The 20,646-nt window shown below is 46.2% G+C and overlaps 1 protein-coding gene across 1 annotated transcript in view; it reads right to left on the bottom strand.

Annotated features, from left to right (window-relative positions):
* The window catches only part of epg5 (ectopic P-granules autophagy protein 5 homolog (C. elegans)), a 229,378-nt gene that overhangs the window by 197,809 nt on the left and 10,923 nt on the right, over positions 1–20,646 (bottom strand). Inside the window, exons 3-4 of the mRNA XM_068032710.1 lie at positions 6,802–7,042; positions 3,606–3,742 (exon numbers count right to left, since the gene is read on the bottom strand). Of these exons, the coding sequence (XP_067888811.1) occupies positions 3,606–3,742; positions 6,802–7,042 (378 nt within the window). The remainder of the gene's footprint in view (positions 1–3,605; positions 3,743–6,801; positions 7,043–20,646) is intronic.

Below are 20,646 nucleotides of genomic sequence, written 5' to 3'. Positions count from 1 at the left end.
GAGAAGTTTTTGGGACCCTGATACGAATCTCCCGTGTTAGACTACATCACCATGTTCAGAGAATGGCTCACGAGAGCCTGTGCGGTGACTCAGGAACACCTAAAAACCTCCCAGACAGATATGAAAAGGCAGGTGAGTAAACATGCCAAGGCCAGAACATTTCAGCCCGGAGACCATGTGTTAGTGCTATTACCAATACAGGAAGAACCACTGAAAGCCCAGTTCGGTCGCCCGTACAGAGTAATAAAGAGAATTAGCCAGGTGAATTATATAATTGACACCCCAGATCATAGGAAAAAGCAAAGGTTGTGCCACATCAATATGTTAAAGCAATATCACTGCCAGGAAGGGGACAAACAAGCACAGGTCTGTCGGGTAGTCAGGAAAGAGGAGGGCAAAAGGGACAGTGAGGATGAGTTAGAGGAAGACCTGGCGGATTCCCAAATCGAACCTTTTACCATCTGGTTAGCTAACACTGGAATGTTAGGGAAATTAGACACCGTATTCTCCTATTTAAATGCAGAACAGAGAGGAGACCTATCAAGGCTGCTCACAGGGTTTAAAGGGATCTGCAGGGACAAACCAGGGTGCACAAGCTTAACCCTACACAATGTGGATGTAGGAGAGACCACTCCCATAAAACAAAATCCCTATCGCCTAGGTCCTAGGAAACTGACCCAAATTCAGGACGAAATTCAGAATGAAGACCTAGAAATTAAAGATTTAAATTCTGAAGGAAGACAGAAAAGCTAATAAGCCAAAGGAAACCCCTAAGCCCAAAAAGGTTTTTGCGGCAGATCTGGAGGGTGGTATTGGTGGTGGTGACTGCAAGTCAAGTATCCTAACTGAGGAAGAATTGTGAGCCAGGCTGGATGAGCACAGGAAAAGCCATGTACAAAAAGCACTGGATGATCTTCACAAAGTTATGAACAACTATGAATCCAGGGTGAGTTCACTGAAAAAGAGAAACTGGAAAAGGAAGATATTGTAGAAATACACATGGAAATTCAGCATATGCTGGAGCACAAGCTGTTTGAGTCCAGTCAAAGCAGTCGGAGTTCCCCAGTTGTGCTTGTGCACAATCCCGGATAAAAAAAATTAAACTAGAGCATGGCTATGACAGTGAAACTGATGAGTGCATGTGCACAGTTTCTTTTTAATTTGTGGACTCAATTAAATGTTCCTGTTGTTACATTTCATTTTGCCTGGCTGGGTGGCGTGACGTTAATGCGTTTTGTTGAATGATAATTTTCTTTGGTCCACTGACTGGAGATCTGAGTTTTTTTTTGAAGAAATTTTAAAACATTTAAAACAGGACGACAGCTAGCAGCTTAAGATGATCACCTAAAATAAAAGCAAGATACTGCGGATGCTGGAAATCTGAAATAAAAACAAGAAATGCTGGAACCACTCAGCAGATCTGGCAGCATCTGTGGAAAGAGAAGCAGAGTTAACGTTTCGGGTCAGTGACCAAAGAAGGGTCACTGACCCGAAATGTTAACTCTGCTTCTCTTTCCACAGATGCTGCCAGACCTGCTGAGTGGTTCCAGCATTTCTTGCTTTTATTTAAGATGATCACCTAGTTTGCTACACTGTATCCTACATTGCAAAGGACTGTGAGGAGGGAGACAAAATGTCTGTGCATTTCCCAGCAAGACCCAAGACCCAGGAAGTTTAAAGGAACTAGCTGTTCTTTTCAGCAAGCAGAGAAATACTGCTAACTGCTATGTTTGAATCACTGAGTGACTGTCATGTGACAAGCCCCTCCCCATCTGTGGTTTTTAAACTGGTGTTTTTCTCTGCAGTAGAGGAGAAGCAACTGGACTCTGAGATGTGCAGACCCTAAGTGGGGGTTCCTTTCTCTATCTATTCCAGCTTGAAAGCTTTCAAATCCTGCCTGTTGACTAACCACCTTTGCAGACTCCGGCTACAATCAGAAATCCCGTTGGAGGAAATCATCCACATTGCTATCTCCAAGAGACTCACTGAACCAGTCATCTACCTCTTGAAATTAAAAGCCTAATGACCAGTGAAGTCAGCTGGAAGCTAGCCGAATCACCAAACTCCGACTGTATACCTTTTTTTTCAATGGACTCGACCTCAACCAATCTACCTTTCCCCACTCTGTAACCTACTCGTGTGTGTAAACCTCTAATGTGTGTGAGAGAGTGAAAGTTGGCGCATTATTATTTTATTAGTTCGGTTTGGGTACAATAAAGTTAATCTCTTTCTTTGTTAACTCAAGAAAACCTGTCCGATTGGTTTTTATTATGATTCTAGCATGTAAGTAATCAAACACCAACTGAATTGACCAGTACGTCCACTTTAAGAAAGAATTAAACCTGATGTGATCAAACAAGGAGGGAGGAAAAGAGGGAAGACCTTTGGCCCCTCCTCACTTGAATGTAACAGGCACAAACAGACTAAGTGAGTTATCAAAACTATGGCAGATGAAATTCAATGAGACAGGGAGCAATGAGATTTAGGTGTCCATGTGAATAGATCGCTAAAAACTAGGGCACATGTAAAAAGATTTATTTTTTAAAAGGTTAATAAAATGTTGCCCTTTATCGTAAGGTAGCTAAAATACAAAAGGGAGGAAATGATGCTACAGCTGAACAGAGTTTTTGTCAGATCCCATTAAAAGTGCTGCGTTCAATTTTAGGCACCGCACATCAAGGAAGATATATTGGCCTTGCAAGGCGTACAGCACAAATTCACAAGAATGACACCATGCCTCATGGGGTTAAATTCTAAGACTCAGCTGCATAAACTTGGCTTGTATTCCCTCAAATTTTAGAAGGTGATCTAATCTAGAAAATCATAAAGGGATTTGATGGGGCACTTTCAGAGAAACTACCTTCACTGTTGAGGGAAATCCAGATCAAGAGGGGCATAATCTTAAAATTAAGAAGCTCTTCTTCCACTCAGAGAGTAGCATAAATCCAAAAGTCCTTTCCCTACAACGGTCAATTGAAATTTTCAAAACTGAGGTAGACCGATTTTTGCTACATGAGGGTGTCAAAGGTAATGGAGCAAAGATGGGTAAATGGAGTTGAGGCATCGCAGTGATTTAACTGAATTGTACATTTGCGATGCTTTCAGATGTTTTGATGCAATGGAGATAGGAATTTTTCCACTGCTGTGGTTCCAATGGAAAATCAGTTTTTGGGTTGACTTTCCTCCACATATCGTTTCCACAAAACTGCAGTCTTGCGACACCAGCATGTACAGAACGGAGACGGGTATCTATCAATTAAATTATGAGACACAAGCACAGGTCATTCATGGGGATGTTAAATGTCGACACGTGAAGCACTGGATATAATTAGTATTATTAATGTTTAGTGGTGGTGTATGAGGTTAGAACCAGGAAGAATCTGAAATGCACCTAGATCCACTCAGAAGAGGATGGGCACTAGAGGGAAATAAACCTGCAGGGCTACGGGGAAGAGAATGGGGGAACGGGACTGACTGGATTGCTCTTCAGAGCACCACATGGACACGATGAGCTGAACGGCCTCCTTCTGTGCTATACTGACTGAGTCGAATAATAACGTTTCAATAATTATCTAATGGACATTTTATAACATCTAATATCATACCAATTTCTGCAGCCAGAGAAGAATGTCACTATGAAACTGACCATCTTCAATTATTCTTCGGGTAAAACTGAAGAGTACACTGATGCTTTCTTTTAAAAGTTGCAGATCTGAATGGCTGCAATCTATTTCTTTATCATCTAAATATAAATCACAAGAAAACACTGTTAGACTATTGCATGCAACTGGCAATTTTTTTTTTAAAGTACCAATATCTCAAAATTGTATTTTCACCATGTTTATTATTTCAATTAAAAGTTAAAAACATTTTTAAAAAGGGAAATTCCATTGTACAAACTAGCAATAGGTTTTATTTTATATTCTCTAAATTTACTGTTTCCATAAGTATGGCTACAATTAACTACTGGCAAAACATTAAAGTAACGCATCCTAGATGGGTACATACTAGAATTCTACTAAAACAATTCCTGCCCTAGTTGTAACTAGTGTTGTTAATAACCTTTAACAAGACACCAAACTGCTAACATTCAAAAGGCACAGTAATGTCATTACCGGCAAAAGTAGGGAAGAACCGTACCCATTGCCGAAGCGATACTCATCTTGTTCAATGTTGAATGCCAAACACTGATAACAGTATTTGCACATGGAACTGGATCAATGCTGCCTTATATAAAGTTACCAAATAGAATGTGTGACTATGTTACTTCTCTGCACCTTACAAAGCTCTGCTGCCTGTATCCTGTCCTACTCACTCAACACCCCTGTCTATGCTGACCTACATCAGCTGTTGCTTCATCACTACTGCCAATTTGAAATTATTAAACTTAAAATAAGTAATTATACTCTTCTGATAAGTATCCCACTATGTTACTTTCAATGGATGCTGAAACTATGTTTAATATGGTCAAGTTGAGGAACCTGTTCTTTAACCTGGAAAGGTTTCAGCCTTGGTTTCATCAGCTAGCTAACAGTCCACATGAAGCTCTGGTAACCTTGTGTTACAAACTTAAGTCTGCTGTAGGTGCCTTTTTGAGTCCAGTCAGTTGCTCCCATAAGTGGTTTGAGTGCATTATTTTTATGGGACTTGATTCGCACTGCCCTGTATCTATTTGGATAATAGTGTAACAAAGGGATCTGTGCTGGTTATTTATGTTTTGTACTTGAAGTGTTCCAATCTCGCTAAAGGTTGACTGAACAAATGCTTGGCTGAAGATGATTCGATAAGCTACTTTATTGCACAGCAATGTGAACATATGACGTGAAAATTACCACTGGATTTACTTAATGCGTTTTTAACTTGAGAAAAAAAAATCCAAAGTACTTCACAGACGGGGAATCAGATAAACTGGCACTGAGCCAAAGGGGACATTTGGAGGGGTGACTAAAAGTTTGGTCAAAGTAGTTTATTTTTAAGGAGGGTCTTAAAGAAGGTAAAGAGACAGAGGTTAAGGGAGGGAACTCCAAAGTGTAGGGCCTTGACGGGTGATGGCATGGCTGTCAATGGTTGAATGAAGGAAGGGATGCATGAGGCCAGGAACAAAGTGTTACGGAAAGATTGTAGAGCTGAAGAAGGTCACAGAGATAGGGAGGGGTGAGGCCACAAACGGATTTAAACATGAGGATAAAAATTTTAAATTAGCAGCAGTGGTGGACCAAGAGCAACGTAGGTCAGCGTGGACAGGGGTAATGGCTGAATAGGACAGGGTACAAGCAGCAGAGTTTTGGACAATTTGAAGAGAGAACGGGAAAGCAGTGGGATAATCGGATCTGGAGGTAACAAAGGCACAATACGGGTTTTCGAATAAGACTGTTAGGATGGAGGCGGGCAACATTATGGAAGAAGGGGCCTTTTGTGATGAAAAGAATATGGACTCAGCTCGGGGTTGAATATGATGCAGAGATTGCGAACCATTTGGTTCAACCTAGGATGGTGGTCAGGTATGGGAATAGATTCAGCAGCAAGGGTATGGAGTTTTTGATAGGGGTCAAAGACAATGGCTTCGGTCTTCCCAACATTTTTAGATTAGAGATACAGCACTGAAACAGGCCCTTCGGCCCACCGAGTCTGTGCCGAACATCAACCACCCATTTATACTAATCCTACACTAATCCCATATTCCTACCAAACATCCCCACCTGTCCCTATATTTCCCTACCACCTACCTATACTAGTGACAATTTATAATGGCCAATTTACCTATCAACCTGCAAGTCTTTTGGCTTGTGGGAGGAAACCGGAGCACCCGGAGGAAACCCACGCAGACACAGGGAGAACTTGCAAACTCCACACAGGCAGTACCCAGAATCGAACCCGGGTCGCTGGAGCTGTGAGGCTGCGGTGCCAACCACTGCGCCACATTATAGATCACCTGAGACTGGATGTCAAAAAGCAGGCTAGGTAAGGGTATCAAGGGGTAAAGTACAAAGATGGGTAAGTGGTGTTGAGGTACAGATCACAGAACAGGATTGATGAGCTGAATGATTCCTATTTTTCCACTGCTTTCATTTCTATTTTGAGATAGATCTCTCTCATTCCTGTCTTTTTTATGGCAGTGATGACTTGTGCCTTATTCTTTCCAGTATTTTAAAATTGATTCACAGGCTATGGAAACTATAAGCTGCCTCTTCTAACATACCTACATTCCTGACCTGTGCCTGTTGTTCTCTCCTCCTTTATTGTGACCAGTCCTATGAAGTTGCTTCTTCAGCCTGACCATTTGAGTTTTGGTTAAGGATCCAATCCCAAATATACCTGTCTTTCTGTTTCAGATGTTGCTTGACCTTTTATGCACTTCCAGAGTTTTCATTTTTATTTCATATTTCCAGGATTTAATTTTTCTTCAGAAAATTCTTGTCTTGAAGTCAAAACAATCAAATAGGGTCAAAATAAAGATCGGCATACACAAATAGCAATCAGAGGAGGTGCACTTTTAAGATTTAGTGCTGACTGAAAAGTTCCTAGTGAATTAAAATCAACTAGAAGTGCACACCTGTTTATTACTTTAGCTTTTATTCTATTTGTTTTAAAAGAAATTTGGTAAATTTTGTCACCAAGACTACGCATATTAATAAAAACTGGAAATCCAAAGAAATAAAGATATAAAACACTGGAAATGCACAGCAGGTCCACCAGCATGTGTTTTAAATGAAAGGACAGGTTAATGTTTTGGTGTAGACCCTTCACTGGACTGAAGGTCCACATTCAAAATGCTAAGCTATATACTCATGATATACTAACCTTGTCTTTGCAGAACTGCCACTGCTCTAAATGCTGGTGAGCTGTTCAACAACCTGTATATGTAAGATTCCACCTGCAGGCGAGAAAGCACTGAGGTGTAGGCATGTAAAGCCAGTGTTTGATGCAAGTGATCAGCCTTAATTTCCAACACATATTGAAGCTCTCCAAGAACCAAATTGCTCATCTCCACAGTCTGAAATCGGTGATAGGCTGTAACTTTTGATTGATCAGCACAAGTTCCCTGTAAATTAAAAAATATATAGTAATATTAGCGATGGAGGAAGCCAACAGGTGTAGATTTCCATGAACAATGGAATTATACAATACCTAATACAAAAATGCATTTTCTTTAGTCAAATACATTTGAACATAAAAATAGTAACAAAAAATGCCAGTTAAACCTCAAGCCTGTTCACAAATTTGGTGTCACAAATGACCTCGAGACGAGCTTCCGACCTTATCTTCAAGCCATCACTATGACTGCCTATTTCCACCTCCATAACACTGCCCAATTTCACCTGTCTCAGCTTGTCCGCTGCTGAAAGCCTCATTCAGGTTTCGTTACCTCGAGGCTTGACTACTCCAATGCACTCCTGGCTGGTCTTCCAAATTCTACTCTGTAAACTTGAGAGCATCTAAAACTCTGCTGCCTGTGACTTAACTCACACTAAGTCCCGTTTACCTATCACCCCTGTGCTTGCTGACCTACACTGGATCTCAGTCAAGCAATGTCTCTGTAATCTTGCCCAGTCCCACAACCCTCCGAGATATCTGTGCTCCTCTAATTCTACCTTCTTGAGCATCCTGATTTCAATCGCTCCGCCACTGGTGGCATGCCTTCATTTGCCAAGACCCTAAGCTCCTGTGAAGCACCTTGGGATGTTCTATTATGTTAAAGACGCTATATAAATAACCCATGCATCTACAGCTGGACCGATGGATTCTATATGCATTGTTACACAGTCCTGGCCATCATGGAGCCTCCTTTCTCTTACAATCTTACAAACTCGTAGCCCTAGAAAACTTACCAATTCCCAGCCTCTTTCACCTCTCAACCAACATCCTTTTATGCTCAACTGGCTGGGGAAAGTCTCCCCCAACTCCAGTTCCAATTACATTTAAAGGCAAGGTTCTTAAAAGTACCCTTCCTTTTAAAATGTGAGATTTCTTAAAGGACCATCATCAGCGTGCTGCTGATTACCTACCCACAATCACCCTGCTGCAGCATCTAAAATATTTTTCAGAGCGAAATCAAAATCATTAAAGCAAAATTGCACAGATCATTTTTGTATATTTCACTCATAATTTTGAACTTTTTTCAAAGATGATCACAACTTCCTTAACCCTTCCGTCGTAATAGATTTCTCAGTCTCAATCACCTCGCCTGTGTGCTTTTTTGTTTATTCATTCATGGGATGTGGGCGATACTGGCCAGGCCAGCATTTATTGCCCATCCCTAATTGCCCTGGAGAAGGTGGTGGTGAGCTGCCTTCTTGAACTGCTGCAGTCCATTTGGGGTAGGTATTCCCACAGTGCTGTTAGGAAGGGAGTTCCAGGATTTTGACCCAGCGACAGTGAAGGAACGGCGATATAGTTCCAAGTCAGGATGGTGTGTGAGTTGGAGGGGAACTTGCAGGTGGTGGTGTTCCCATGTATTTGCTGCCCTTGTCCTTTTAGTTGGTAGAGGTCGCGGGTTTGGAAGGTGCTGTCCAAGGAGCCTTGGTGCATTGTTGCAGTGCATCTTGTAAATGGTACACACTGCTGCCACTGTGCATCAGTGGTGCAGGGAGTGAATGTTTGTAGATGGGTTGCCAATCAAGCGGGCTGCTTTGTCCTGGATGGTGTCGAGCTTCTTGAGTGTTGTTGGAACTGCACCCATCCAGGCAAGTGGAGAGCATTCCATCACACTCCTGACTTGTGCCTTGCAGATGGTGGACAGGCTTTGGTGAGTCAGGTGGTGAGTTACTCGCCGCAGGATTCCTAGCCTCTGACCTGCTCTTGTAGCCATGGTATTTATATGGCTACTCCAATTCAGTTCCTGGTCAATGGTAGCCCCTAGGATGTTGATAGTGGGGGATTCAGCGATGGTAATGCCGTTGAATGTCAAGGGGAGATGGTTAGATTCTCTCTTGTTGGAGATGGTCATTGCCAGGCACTTGTGTGGCACGAATGTTACTTGCCACTTATCAGCCCAAGCCTGGATATTGTCCAGGTCTTGCTGCATTTCTACACGGACTGCTTCAGTATCTGAGGAGTCACGAATGGTGCTGAACATTGTGCAATCATCTGCGAACATCTCCACTTCTGACCTTGATTGAAGGAAGGTCATTGATGAAGCAGCTGAAGATGGTTGGGCTGAGGACACTACCCTGAGGAACTCCTGCAGTGATGTCCTGGAGCTCAGATGAATGACCTCCAACAACCACAACCATCTTCCTTTGCGCTAGGTATGACTCCAGCCAGCGGAGGGTTTTCCCCCTGATTCCCATTGACCTCAGTTTTACTAGGGCTCCTTGATGCCATACTCGGTCAAATGCTGCCTTGATGTCAAGGGCAGTCACTCTCACCTCACCTCTTCAGTTCAGCCCCTTTGTCCATGTTTGAACCAAGGCTGTAATGAGGTCAGGAGCTGAGTAGCCCTGGCGGAACCCAAACTGAGCGTCACTGAGCAGGTTATTGCTAAGCAAGTGCCGCTTGATGGCACCGTTGATGACACCTTCCATCACTTTACTGATGATTGAGAGTAGGCTGATGGGGCGGTAATTGGCCGGGTTGGATTTGTCCTGCTTTTTGTGTACAGGACATACCTGGGCAATTTTCCACATTGCAGGGTAGATGCCAGTGTTGTAGCTGTACTGGAACAGCTTGGCTAGGGGTGCGGCAAGTTCTGGAGCACAGGTCTTCAGTACTATTGCTGGAATATTGTCAGGGCCCATAGCTTTTGCAGTATCCAGTGCCTTCAGTCGTTTCTTGATATCACGCGGAGTGAATCGAATTGGCTGAAGTCTGGCATCTGTGATGCTGGGGACTTCAGGAGGAGGCCGAGATGGATCATCAACTCGGCACTTCTGGCTGAAGATTGTTGCAAATGCTTCAGCCTTATCTTTCGCACTGATGTGCTGGGCTCCCCCATCACTGAGGATGGGGATATTTGTGCAGCCACCTCCTCCAGTTAGTTGTTTAATTGTCCACCACCATTCACGGCTGGGTGTGGCAGGACTGCAGAGCTTAGGTATGCCTAGTGCTGCTCCTGGCATGCCCTCCTGCACTCTTCATTGAACCAGGGTTGGTCTCCTGGCTTGATGGTAATGGTAGAGTGGGGGATATGCCGGGCCATGAGGTTACAGATTGTGGTTGAGAACAATTCTGCTGCTGCTGATGGCCCACAGAGCCTCATGGATCCCAGTTTTGCATTGCCAGATCTGTTCGTGCTGTCTCTAGGACAGAATACTCCTTTAATTGCAGCAAAAATGCAATCCATTTTTGTCAATGCAACCCCAGCACATGCCTATTTTCATTGCCCATGCAATGGTCTTACAATTTGATAGATTGTTTCCCTTTCCTGATCAGAAAACTGTAGGAGTGTTCCCTATTCAAAAACGCATAGACCATTTTTGTTTACTTGCTCCAATATAAATTGAGGTTCATGACAGGGCCACTGTGATAATTCTCTCAGAGTTTCACTCCCTCACAATGCAACACCACCAAGTGGTCAGGAGTTTCCCACTCCAACATAGTTGTGTTTGGGACTGGTTGGACCTCAGCCTTCTCTCATCACTTCCCGGTAGTACTCATTACATTGCCTGAAATGAGCCATTTTATTTTTAGTTATCTGCAGTATTTTGCTTTCATTTTGCACTTAGTCTTGTTTTCGGATCCCAGAGACCTATTGCCTCTAATGCATATAAAGGACCACTCAGCTGATATCAGATATGATTTCATCAGCAAGTCACTCAGAGGAGGTGGCGGCGGTGGCACCAGTGGTATTGTCACTGGACGAGTAACCCAGGGACCCAGGGTATTGCTGTGGGGACATGTGTTTGAATCACACCACGGCAGAACATGTAATTTGAATTCAATTAATAAATCTGGAATTAAAAATGGCCATGAAACCATTGTCGATGATCGTTAAAAACCCCATCTGGTTCACTAATGTGCTTTAGGGAATGAAATCTGCTGTCCTTATCTGGTCTGGCCGAAATGTGACTCGAGACGGAGAACAATGTGGTTGACAATTAAACGCTTTCAGTTGTATCTAACTACTAAAATTTCGATAAGGAATGAAACCGGACAGATCACACAGCATTGACCAAGGAACCAGAAGCGACAACAGAAAACCCAGCCCTGTCGACCCTGCAAAGTCCTCCTTACTAACACCTGAGGGCTTGTGTCAAAGTTGAGAGAGCTGTCCCACAGACTAATCAAGCAACAGCCTTACATAGTAAGACTCACGGAATCATACCTTACAGACAATGTCCCAGACACCGCCATCACTATCCCTGGTATGTCCTGTCCCACCGGCAGGATAGACCCAGCAGAGGTAGCAGCACAGTGGTACACAGTCGGGAGGGAATTGCCCTGGAGGTCCTCAACATCGACTCCGGACTCCATGAAGTCTCATGGCATCGGGTCAAACATGGCTAATGAAACCTACCGCTCCCCACTCAGCTAATGAGCCAGTACTCCTTCATGTTGAACACCACTTGGAGGAAGCACTGAGGTTGGCAAGGGCACAGAATATACTCTGGGTGGGGGACTTCAATGTCCATCACCAAGAGTGGCTCGACAGCACTACTACTGACCAAGCTGGCTGAGTCCGAAAGGACATAGCTGCCAGACTGGGTCTGCTGCAGGTGGTGAGGGAACCAACAATTGGAAAAAACATATTTGACCTCGTCCTCACCAATCTGCCTGCTGCAGATGCATCTGTCCATGACAATATTGGTAGGAGTGACCACCGCACAGTCCTTGTGGAGACAAAGTCCCGTCTTCACATTGAGGATACCGTCCATCGTGTTGTGTGGCACTATCACCGTGCTAAATGGGATAGATTTCGAACAGATCTAGCAATGCAAAACTGGGCATCCATGAGGCGCTGTGGGCCATCAGCAGCAGCAGAATTGTACTCAACCACAATCTGTAACCTCATGGCCCGGCATAACCCCCACTCTACCATTACCATCAAGCCAGGAGACCAACCCTGGTTCAATGAAGAGTGCAGGAGGGCATGCCAGGAGCAGCACCAGGATTACCTCAAAATGAGGTGTCAACCTGGTGAAGCTACAAGACAGGACTATCTGCCTGCCAAGCTGCGTAAGCAGCCTGCGATAGACAGAACTAAGTGATCCCATAACCAACGGATCAGATCTAAGCTCTGCAGTCCTGCCACATCCAGCTGTGAATGGTGGTGGACAATCAAACAACTAACTGGAGGAGGTGGCTGCACAAATATCCCCATCCTCAATGATGGGGGAGCCCAGCACATCAGTGCGAAAGATAAGGCTGAAGCATTTGCAACAATCTTCAGCCAGAAGTGCCGAGTTGATGATCCATCTCGGCCTCCTCCTGAAGTCCCCAGCATCACAGATGCCAGACTTCAGCCAATTCGATTCACTCCGCGTGATATCAAGAAACGACTGAAGGAGCTGGTTACTGCAAAAGCTATGGGCCCTGACAATATTCCGGCAATAGGACCGAAGACCTGTGCTCCAGAACTTGCCGCGCCCCTAGCCAAGCTGTTCCAGTACAGCTACAACACTGGCATCTACCCTGCAATGTGGAAAATTGCCCAGGTATGTCCTGTACACAAAAAGCAGGACAAATCCAACCCGGCCAATTACCGCCCCATCAGCCTACTCTCTATCATCAGTAAAGTGATGGAAGGTGTCATCAACAGTGCCATCAAGCGGCATTTTCTTAGCAATAACCTGCTCAGCGATGCTCAGTTTGGGTTCCGCCAGGGTCACTCAGCTCCTGACCTCATTACAGCCTTGGTTCAAACATGGACAAAAGGCCTGAACTCGAGAGGTGAGGCGAGAGTGACTGCCCTTGACATCAAGGCAGCATTTGACCGAGTATGGCATCAAGGAGCCCTAGTAAAACTGAGGTCAATGGGAATCAGGGGGAAAACCCTCCGCTGGCTGGAGTCATACCTAGCCCAAAGGAAGATGGTTGTGGTTGTTGGAGGTCAATCAGCTGAGCTCCAGGATATCACTGCAGGAGTTCCTCAGGGTAGTGTCCTAGGCCCAACCATCTTCAGCTGCTTCATCAATGACCTTCCTTCAACCATAAGGTCACAAGTGGGGATGTTCGCGGATGATTGCACAATGTTCAGCACCATTCGTGACTCCTCAGATACTGAAGCAGTCCGTGTAGAAATGCAGCAAGACCTGGACAATATCCAGGCTTGGGCTGAAAAGTGGCAAGTAACATTTGCACCACACAAGTGCCAGGTAATGACCATCTCCAACAAGAGAGAATCTAACCATCTCCCCTTGACATTCAACAGCATTACCATCGCTGAATCCCCCACTATCAACATCCTCGGGGTTACCATTGACCAGAAACTGAACTGGAGTAGCCATATAAATACCGTGGCTACAAGAGCAGGTCAGAGGCTAGGAATCCTGCAGCGAGTAACTCACCTCCTGACTCTCTGATGCCTGTCTACCATCTGCAAAGCACAAGTCAAGAGTGTGATGGAATACTCTCCACTTGCCTGGATGGGTGCAGCTCCAACACCACTCAAGAAGCTCAACACCAGCCAGGACAAAGCAGACCACTTGATTGGCACCCCATCCACAAACATTCACTCCCTCCACCACTGACGCACAGTGGCAGCAGTGCAGACCATCTACAAGATGCATGCCGCAACGCACCAAGGCTCCTTGGACAGCACCTTGAAAACCTGCAACCTCAACCACCTAGAAGGACAAGGGCAGCAGATGCATGGGAACACCACCACCTGCAAATTCCCCTCCAAGCCACACACCATGCTGACTTGCAACTATATCGCCGTTCCTTCACTGTCACTGGGTCAAAATCCTGGAACTCCCTTCCTTACTGCACTGTGGGTGTACCTACCCCACATGGACTATAGCGGTTCAAGAAGGCAGCTCACCACCAACTTCTCAAGGGCAATTAGGGATGGGCAATAAATGTCGGCCTAGCCAGCGACGCCCACATCCCATGAATGAATTAAAAAAAGGAAGGCAACTGACCCCAAGAAAACCTGCTCACTGTCAACTAGACAGCTCAAAACCAGAAGCTGCAAACACAGCCATTAAATTTACCAGACCTACATGCAATAACTAAAATTGCTAAAATGTTTGATGCCTGAACAATATGGCCTTAAAAAATTATTTACAATACTCTCTCATGGTATTCTTTATGGTGAATCAGGTGATGTGTCATTTTGGAATAACAGAAGCATTAAATTTCAGATTGCATGACTATTTTTCTGCAAGAGTGGTACTGTGTTTAATTCAGCCTGTCTCTTTTAAGACCACAATGTATAGTTGCTGCTAATAAACAAACCTGAGGTCAATTAGCGGCTATATAATGCTGTGAGAAGTTAACAGTTGCTTGTAAATCCCTAACTCCAAGTCAGAGACAACCATGAGGAAATTGCACTTTCAGTTCAAAATATTTTGTCCCATCATTCATCACATGACATTCAACTCTCTTTATTATTCATTCTTGGGATATGAATGTCACTGGCAAGGCCAAAATTTATTGCTCATCCCTGATTGCGCTCGAGAAGGTGGGGGTGAGCCACCTTCTTGCACTGCTGCAGTCCATGTGGTATAAGTACACCCACTGTGGTGTTAGGCAGAGTGTTCCTGAATTTTGCTTCTGACAATACCAGCTCCTTAAAGGAGCTCCCAGTCCTTTCACTGTATAATTTTATCCAAAACTCTTTATGTTAGTCTTTGCCTCAATAGCCACTTTTGTTAAAATACATTACTCTGTACAGAGAAAGTTCTAAGAGGAATCTGAATCCCTCCCCCCTACACCATTTCTCCAGCCATGTATTCTGATATATCCTGCTATTTCTGCTCTCGCTAGCACGTGGCACTGGTAGTAATACTGAAATTACTACCTTTAAGGTCCTACTTTTTAATTTTCGTCCTAACTCCCGATATTCAGCTTGTAGGAACTCCCCATTTTTTTTACCTGTGTCATTGGTACCGATATGTACCATGACAACTGGGTTGCTCGCCCTCCCCCCTCAGAATGCCGCGCAGCCACACAGAGACATCCTTGACCCTTAGACCAGGGAGGCAACATACTATCCTGGAGTCTCTTTTGCGGCCGCAGAAACGCCTGTCTGTTCCCCTTACGATTGAATCCCCCATCACTATAGCCCTGCCACTCTTCTTCCTCCCCTCCTGTGCAGCAGAGCCAACCATGGTGCTATGAACTTTGCTCTTGCTGCTTTTCCGAGCCATCTCTCCAACAATATCCAAAGCAGTATATCTGTTAGAGAGGGGGATGGCCACAAGGGACTCCGACACTACCTGCCTTCCTCTACTCTGCCTGGTGGTCACCCATTCCCTTTCTGCCTTTGCAGCATTTGTCTGCAGTGTGACTACCTCACTAAACGTGCTAGCCACAATGGTCTCAGCATCGCGAATGCTCCACAGTGAATCCACTCGCAGCTCCATAATACGGGTAGCCAGTAGCTGCAGATGGATACACTTCCTGCAAACATGGTCGTCAGGGACACAAAGCGTCCCTGATTTCCCACATAGCACAGGAGGAGCATATCACGGGTGTGAGCTCTCCTGCCATGACTTGCCTTTAGATTACTTAGTTACTTCCTTTAATTAAAATATACCAATTACGCTAGGGGCCTTGTTCTACTCAAAACACGACTACTTCTTCTTTGGCCTCCTTGTCTCGAAAGACAATGGATAAGCGCCTGGAGGTGGTCAGTGGTTTGTGAAGCAGCGCCTGGAGTGGCTATAAAGGCCAATTCTAGAGTGACAGACTCTTCCACAGGAGCTGCAGATAAAATTGGTTGTCGGGCTGTTACACAGTTGGCTCTCCCCTTGCACTTGTCTTTTTTCCTGCCAACTGCTAAGTCTCTTTGACTTGCCACACTTGAGCCCCACCTTATGGCTGCCCACCAGCTCTGGCAATCGCTGGCAACTGACTCCCACGACTTGTGATCAATGTCACAGGACTTCATGTCGCGTTTGCAGACATCTTTAAAGCGGAGACATGGACAGCCATTGGGTCTGATACCTGTGACGAGCTTGCTGTACAATGTGTCCTTGGGGATCCTGCCATCTTCCATGTGGCTCACATGGCCAAGCCATCTCAAGCGCCGCTGGCTCAGTAGGGTGCATATGCTGGGGATGTTGGCCGCCTCAAGGACTCCTGTGTTAGAGATACGGTCCTGCCACCTGATGCCAAGGATTCTCCGGAGACAGCGAAGATGGAATGAATTGAGATGTCGCTCTTGGCTGACATACGTTGTCCAGGCCTCGCTGCCGTAGAGCAAGGTACTGAGGACACAGGCTTGATACACTCGGACTTTTGTGTTCCGTGTCAGTGTGCCATTTTCCCACACTCTCTTGGCCAGTCTGGACATAGCAGTGGAAGCCTTTCTCATGCACTTGTTGATTTCTGCAGCAAGAGACAGGTTACTGGTGATAGTTGAGCCTAGGTAGGTGAACTCCTGAACCACTTCCACGTTCGTTTTCTTGAGGCTGATGGTTAGGCCAAATTCGTTGCAGGCAGCCGCAATCCTGTTGCTGAGTCTCTGCAGACACTCTTCAGTGTGAGATGTTAATGCAGCATCATCAGCAAAGAGGAGTTCCCTGATCAGGACTTTCCGTACTTTGGTCTTCGCTCTTAGACGGGCAAGGTTGAACAACCTGCCATCTGATCTTGTGTGGAGGAAAATTCCTTCTTCTGAAGACTTGAACGCATGTGAGAGCAGCAGGGAGAAGAAGATCCCAAACAGTGTAGGTGCGAGAACACAGCCCTGTTTCACGCCACTCAGGATAGAAAAGGGGTCTGATGAGGCGCCGCTATGCTGAATTATGCCTTTCATATTGTCATGGAATGAGGTGATGATACTTAGTAGCTTTGGTGGACGTCCAATCTTTTCTAGTAGTCTGAAGAGACCACGTCTGCTGACGAGGTCAAAGGCTTTGGTGAAAGCAACATAGAGGGGCATCTGTTGTTCACACATTTCTCCTGTAGCTGGCGAAGGGAGAACAGCATGTCAATGGTCGATCTCGCTGCTTGAAAGCCACACTGTGCCTCAGGGTAGAAGCGCTCAGCCAGCTTCTGGAGCCTGTTTAAAGCAACTCGAGCGAAGACTTTCCCCACTATGCTGAGCAGGGAGATTCCACGGTAGTTGTTGCAGTCAACGTGGTTACCCTTGTTCTAATAGAGGGTGATGATATTGGCATCGCGCATATCCTGGGTACTGCTCCCTCGTCCCAGCACAGGTAAAGCAGTTCGTAGAGTGCTGAAAGTATAGCAGGCTTGGCACTCTTGATTATTTCAGCGGTAATGCCGTCCTTCCCAGGGGCTTTTCCGCTGGCTAGAGACTCAATGCATCATTGAGTTCCGATTTTGTTAGCTGTACGTCCAGCTCGTCCATGACTGGCAGAGACTGGGCTGCATTGAGGGCGGTCTCAGTGACAACATTTTCCCTGGAGTACAGTTCTAGGTAGTGCTCCACCCAGCGATCCATTTGCTTGCGTTGGTCAGTGATTGTGTCCCCTGATTTAGATTTGAGGGGGGGCAATCTTCTTGATGGTTGGCCCAAAAGCTCTCTTAATGCCATCATACATTCCTCTGATGTTTCCGGTGTCAGAGGCCAGCTGAATATGACTGCATAGGTGTTGCCAGTAGTCATTTGCGCAGCGCTTCTGGTTTCTTTAAGTGCTACGGATGTTAACTCGCTGGGGGCTTGCTTGTAGTTCAGCAGTGCAATGCGCTTAGCAGCTATGACAGGTTCCAGCTCTTCAAAGTGAGATTGAAACCAGTCTGCATTCCACTTCACGTTTGCTATAGGTGGTCATTGCTGAGTCATAGATGGCGTCTCTGATGTGGGCCCAGTTGGTCTCTGCATCCCCTGTCGGAGTGTTTTGAAGGGCTTGTTCAAGTGAATTTAGAAACTTATGCAACAGCTATGGATAAGAAATTCTGCTCGTGTTGATGCGCGGGCGGCCCTTCTGCTTGGAGTGATGCAGCTTCTTTGGTTTGAGTCTAACTTTGCTGCACACCAGGGAGTGGTCGGTGTCGCAGTCTGCACTGTGGAAGCTGCGTGTGATTTGAACGCTGTTTAAAGAGGCTCGCCTTGTGATGATGAGGTCCAGCTGGTGCCAACGACGTGACCTTGGGTGCCTCCAAGAAACCTGGTGACAGGGTTTAGTGCAAAAGAACGAGTTGGTGATGCAGAGGTTATGATAGATATACAGCTCAAGCAGTCTCTGTCCATTCTCATTCATCCTTCCAATGCCATAGCGCCCAAGGCAGGAGGGCCATGAGTCATGGTCGGCCCCAACCCTGGCATTAAAGTCCCCCAGCAGGAACAGATGTTCAGTATTGGGGATGCTACTAATGATATTATGGAGTTCCTCGTAGAACTGGTCTTTAGCTTCAGGTGGGGAGCAGAGTGTTGGAGCATAGATGCTGAGTAGGTGTACTGGACCAGAGGCGGCGAACAGTTGGATGGACAGTATGCGTTCCGAGCCATTTGAGGGTGGCTCTATCATGCTGAGCAAGGAGTTTCTGATGGCGAAGCCCACTCCATGCTGTCTTGGTTCTTCAGGATCCCTACCCTGCCAGAAGAAGGTGTCGTCTTGGTCTCTTAGAGATCCGCTCGCAGGGAGGCATGTCTCCTGAAGTGCTGCAATGTCCACATTGAGTCTACTGAGCTCTTTGTTAATGATGGCGGCCTTCCGAGAATCGTTGATTTGTGTAAGGTCTTCCGATAGGCCAGGACACATAGTTCTGACGTTTCAGCTTGCAAAACAAAGGGCTGGTACGTTCTGTCCTTTTTTTGTCGTGCTCTTTGGTGCGGTGTTGCAGTCCACTTGTCGAGCAATGACCCTGAGCTCCAAACACCCATTGAAGCAGGTGGACCGTGGCGGGACAGAACCTTACTGACCAGGGGCTGCCCAGTTTTAGGCGGGCAGTAGCTGTCCAGTGAAACACGATGACCTCTCCCACTGACAAAAGCAACCCGTGGCGCCCAATCTCTATGCCAATTGAGCTGGACTTATAACCCATAACTGCTGCCTTCTGTGTTGTTTTGGTCGCTGTGAGGCGACTATGGAGTGACCTCTCCATGGCGCATGCCTGGGCGGATGTATGGAGGTTATGAGTTGCCCAAGCGTCAAAACCGCCCTCTCGGCCTCACTGGTGTGTTCCAAAGGAGTGCAGAGCACGACGCTTGGCACCGGTATGGCTGCAGGAACTGCCGGAAACATGCCAAAGGTGACACATGACCACCTTCGCGGTTCCGCTCCGGATTTTCTGTTAGGGTTTACTCCCTTAGCCTTGGTCTCTCAGTGGGGTTGTTAGGGCCCCTGCTCCGGGGGGGGGGAGGGGGTGCAGGGAGGGGTAAGGTGGAAGGGGGGGGGAGGGGGAGCGGGGAGGGGAAGGGGGAGAGGGGAGGAGAGAAGGGGAAAGGGTGCAGGGGAAGGGGTGGAAGTAAGGGGGTGCGATGGGGAGCTGGGAAGGGGATGCGAGGGGGTGGGGGGTGGGGAGATTCCCAGCACAGCAACTCGATTGGATTTCATGAGTACTGAAAGTGGGAGGTCGATACCTGTTTTTAATGGTTTGTAAACGCCTGAAAGATGAAGCAGCGAGGTCGCTGCTCCCGAGCCGGTGGGAAACTCAGTTGTCCGTCCAGAGTGTCGAGCATGAAGGGCGGCGCAGCCATGCCGGGCTCCAGGGAGGGGGCCGCTCCTCGGCGTCCCAAAAGCATGAGGAAAGCTTTGAGTGCGCCGCTGCTCAGTTCCCCCGTCACCGACGCCGGAGAAGCCGCAGCGCGTTTCAGGCGTTGACCAATAAATCCGGCATCGGTATCCTACTGCGTTGAATCCTCGTCTCGACTGTGATTTGAACTCAGCCGGCCTTACTGGTTGCATCAATTCTCGGCATCCAGTACCCTCCTCATGCTGTGCCAAAAGGATGGGGCTCGCTGGTCGTTCCAAACACTACCCACTACAATCTAAAGTCCTTAATAAATTACACTAATTTAAAAAAAACACACTTTAGTAGTATTAACCTTATCACTTATACGGTAGGTTTTGAGGTTTTTTCCAAAAAAAAAGAACTTTCCCCTTTTATTAAGCTATTTACAGGCACTAACAGCCATTACTTACCCAACCAATCACCTTGCAGCTTTCCTGTGATGTCATTGTTGACATTTTTTCTTTTTTTCAAAATTCCGGCACGCCTGGACTGCTCTTCGCTCCCAAATGTTAAGTGTCTAGGCCACGATCCTCGGGGTCCAGTTGGCCGCTCTTCTCTTGGCGATCTCCCGAGGTCCGTTCCACTTCCTGTTAGCTAGCCAATACTATCTATCCTGATAAAATGCCAGCTGTGGCTCAGAAGTTAACTGGAGGAACTTCTGGTGGCTATCCAGCAGCAGGAGTGAACAATTGGTGGTCTCGTGTCTGAAAAGACAGGTGACAGCCAGCACTTCATTGACACAAGAGATGAAAAGAAAGATCTGCTCCATAATATAGGAAAATTGAAGCCTCTGTGGATTGACCCAATTCTATCCCCCACCAAGCTGTTACAAGATAGCTTTGACAACGGAATCTACGCAACAATGAAGAAACTTGCCCAGGTGTGCCTTCTTTGCAA

The sequence above is a fragment of the Heterodontus francisci genome, chromosome 1 (assembly GCF_036365525.1).
Source record: "Heterodontus francisci isolate sHetFra1 chromosome 1, sHetFra1.hap1, whole genome shotgun sequence".
NCBI lineage: Eukaryota > Metazoa > Chordata > Chondrichthyes > Heterodontiformes > Heterodontidae > Heterodontus > Heterodontus francisci.
The sequence above is the reverse complement of the archived record's forward strand: the minus strand, read 5'-3'. Positions and strand labels throughout refer to the sequence as shown.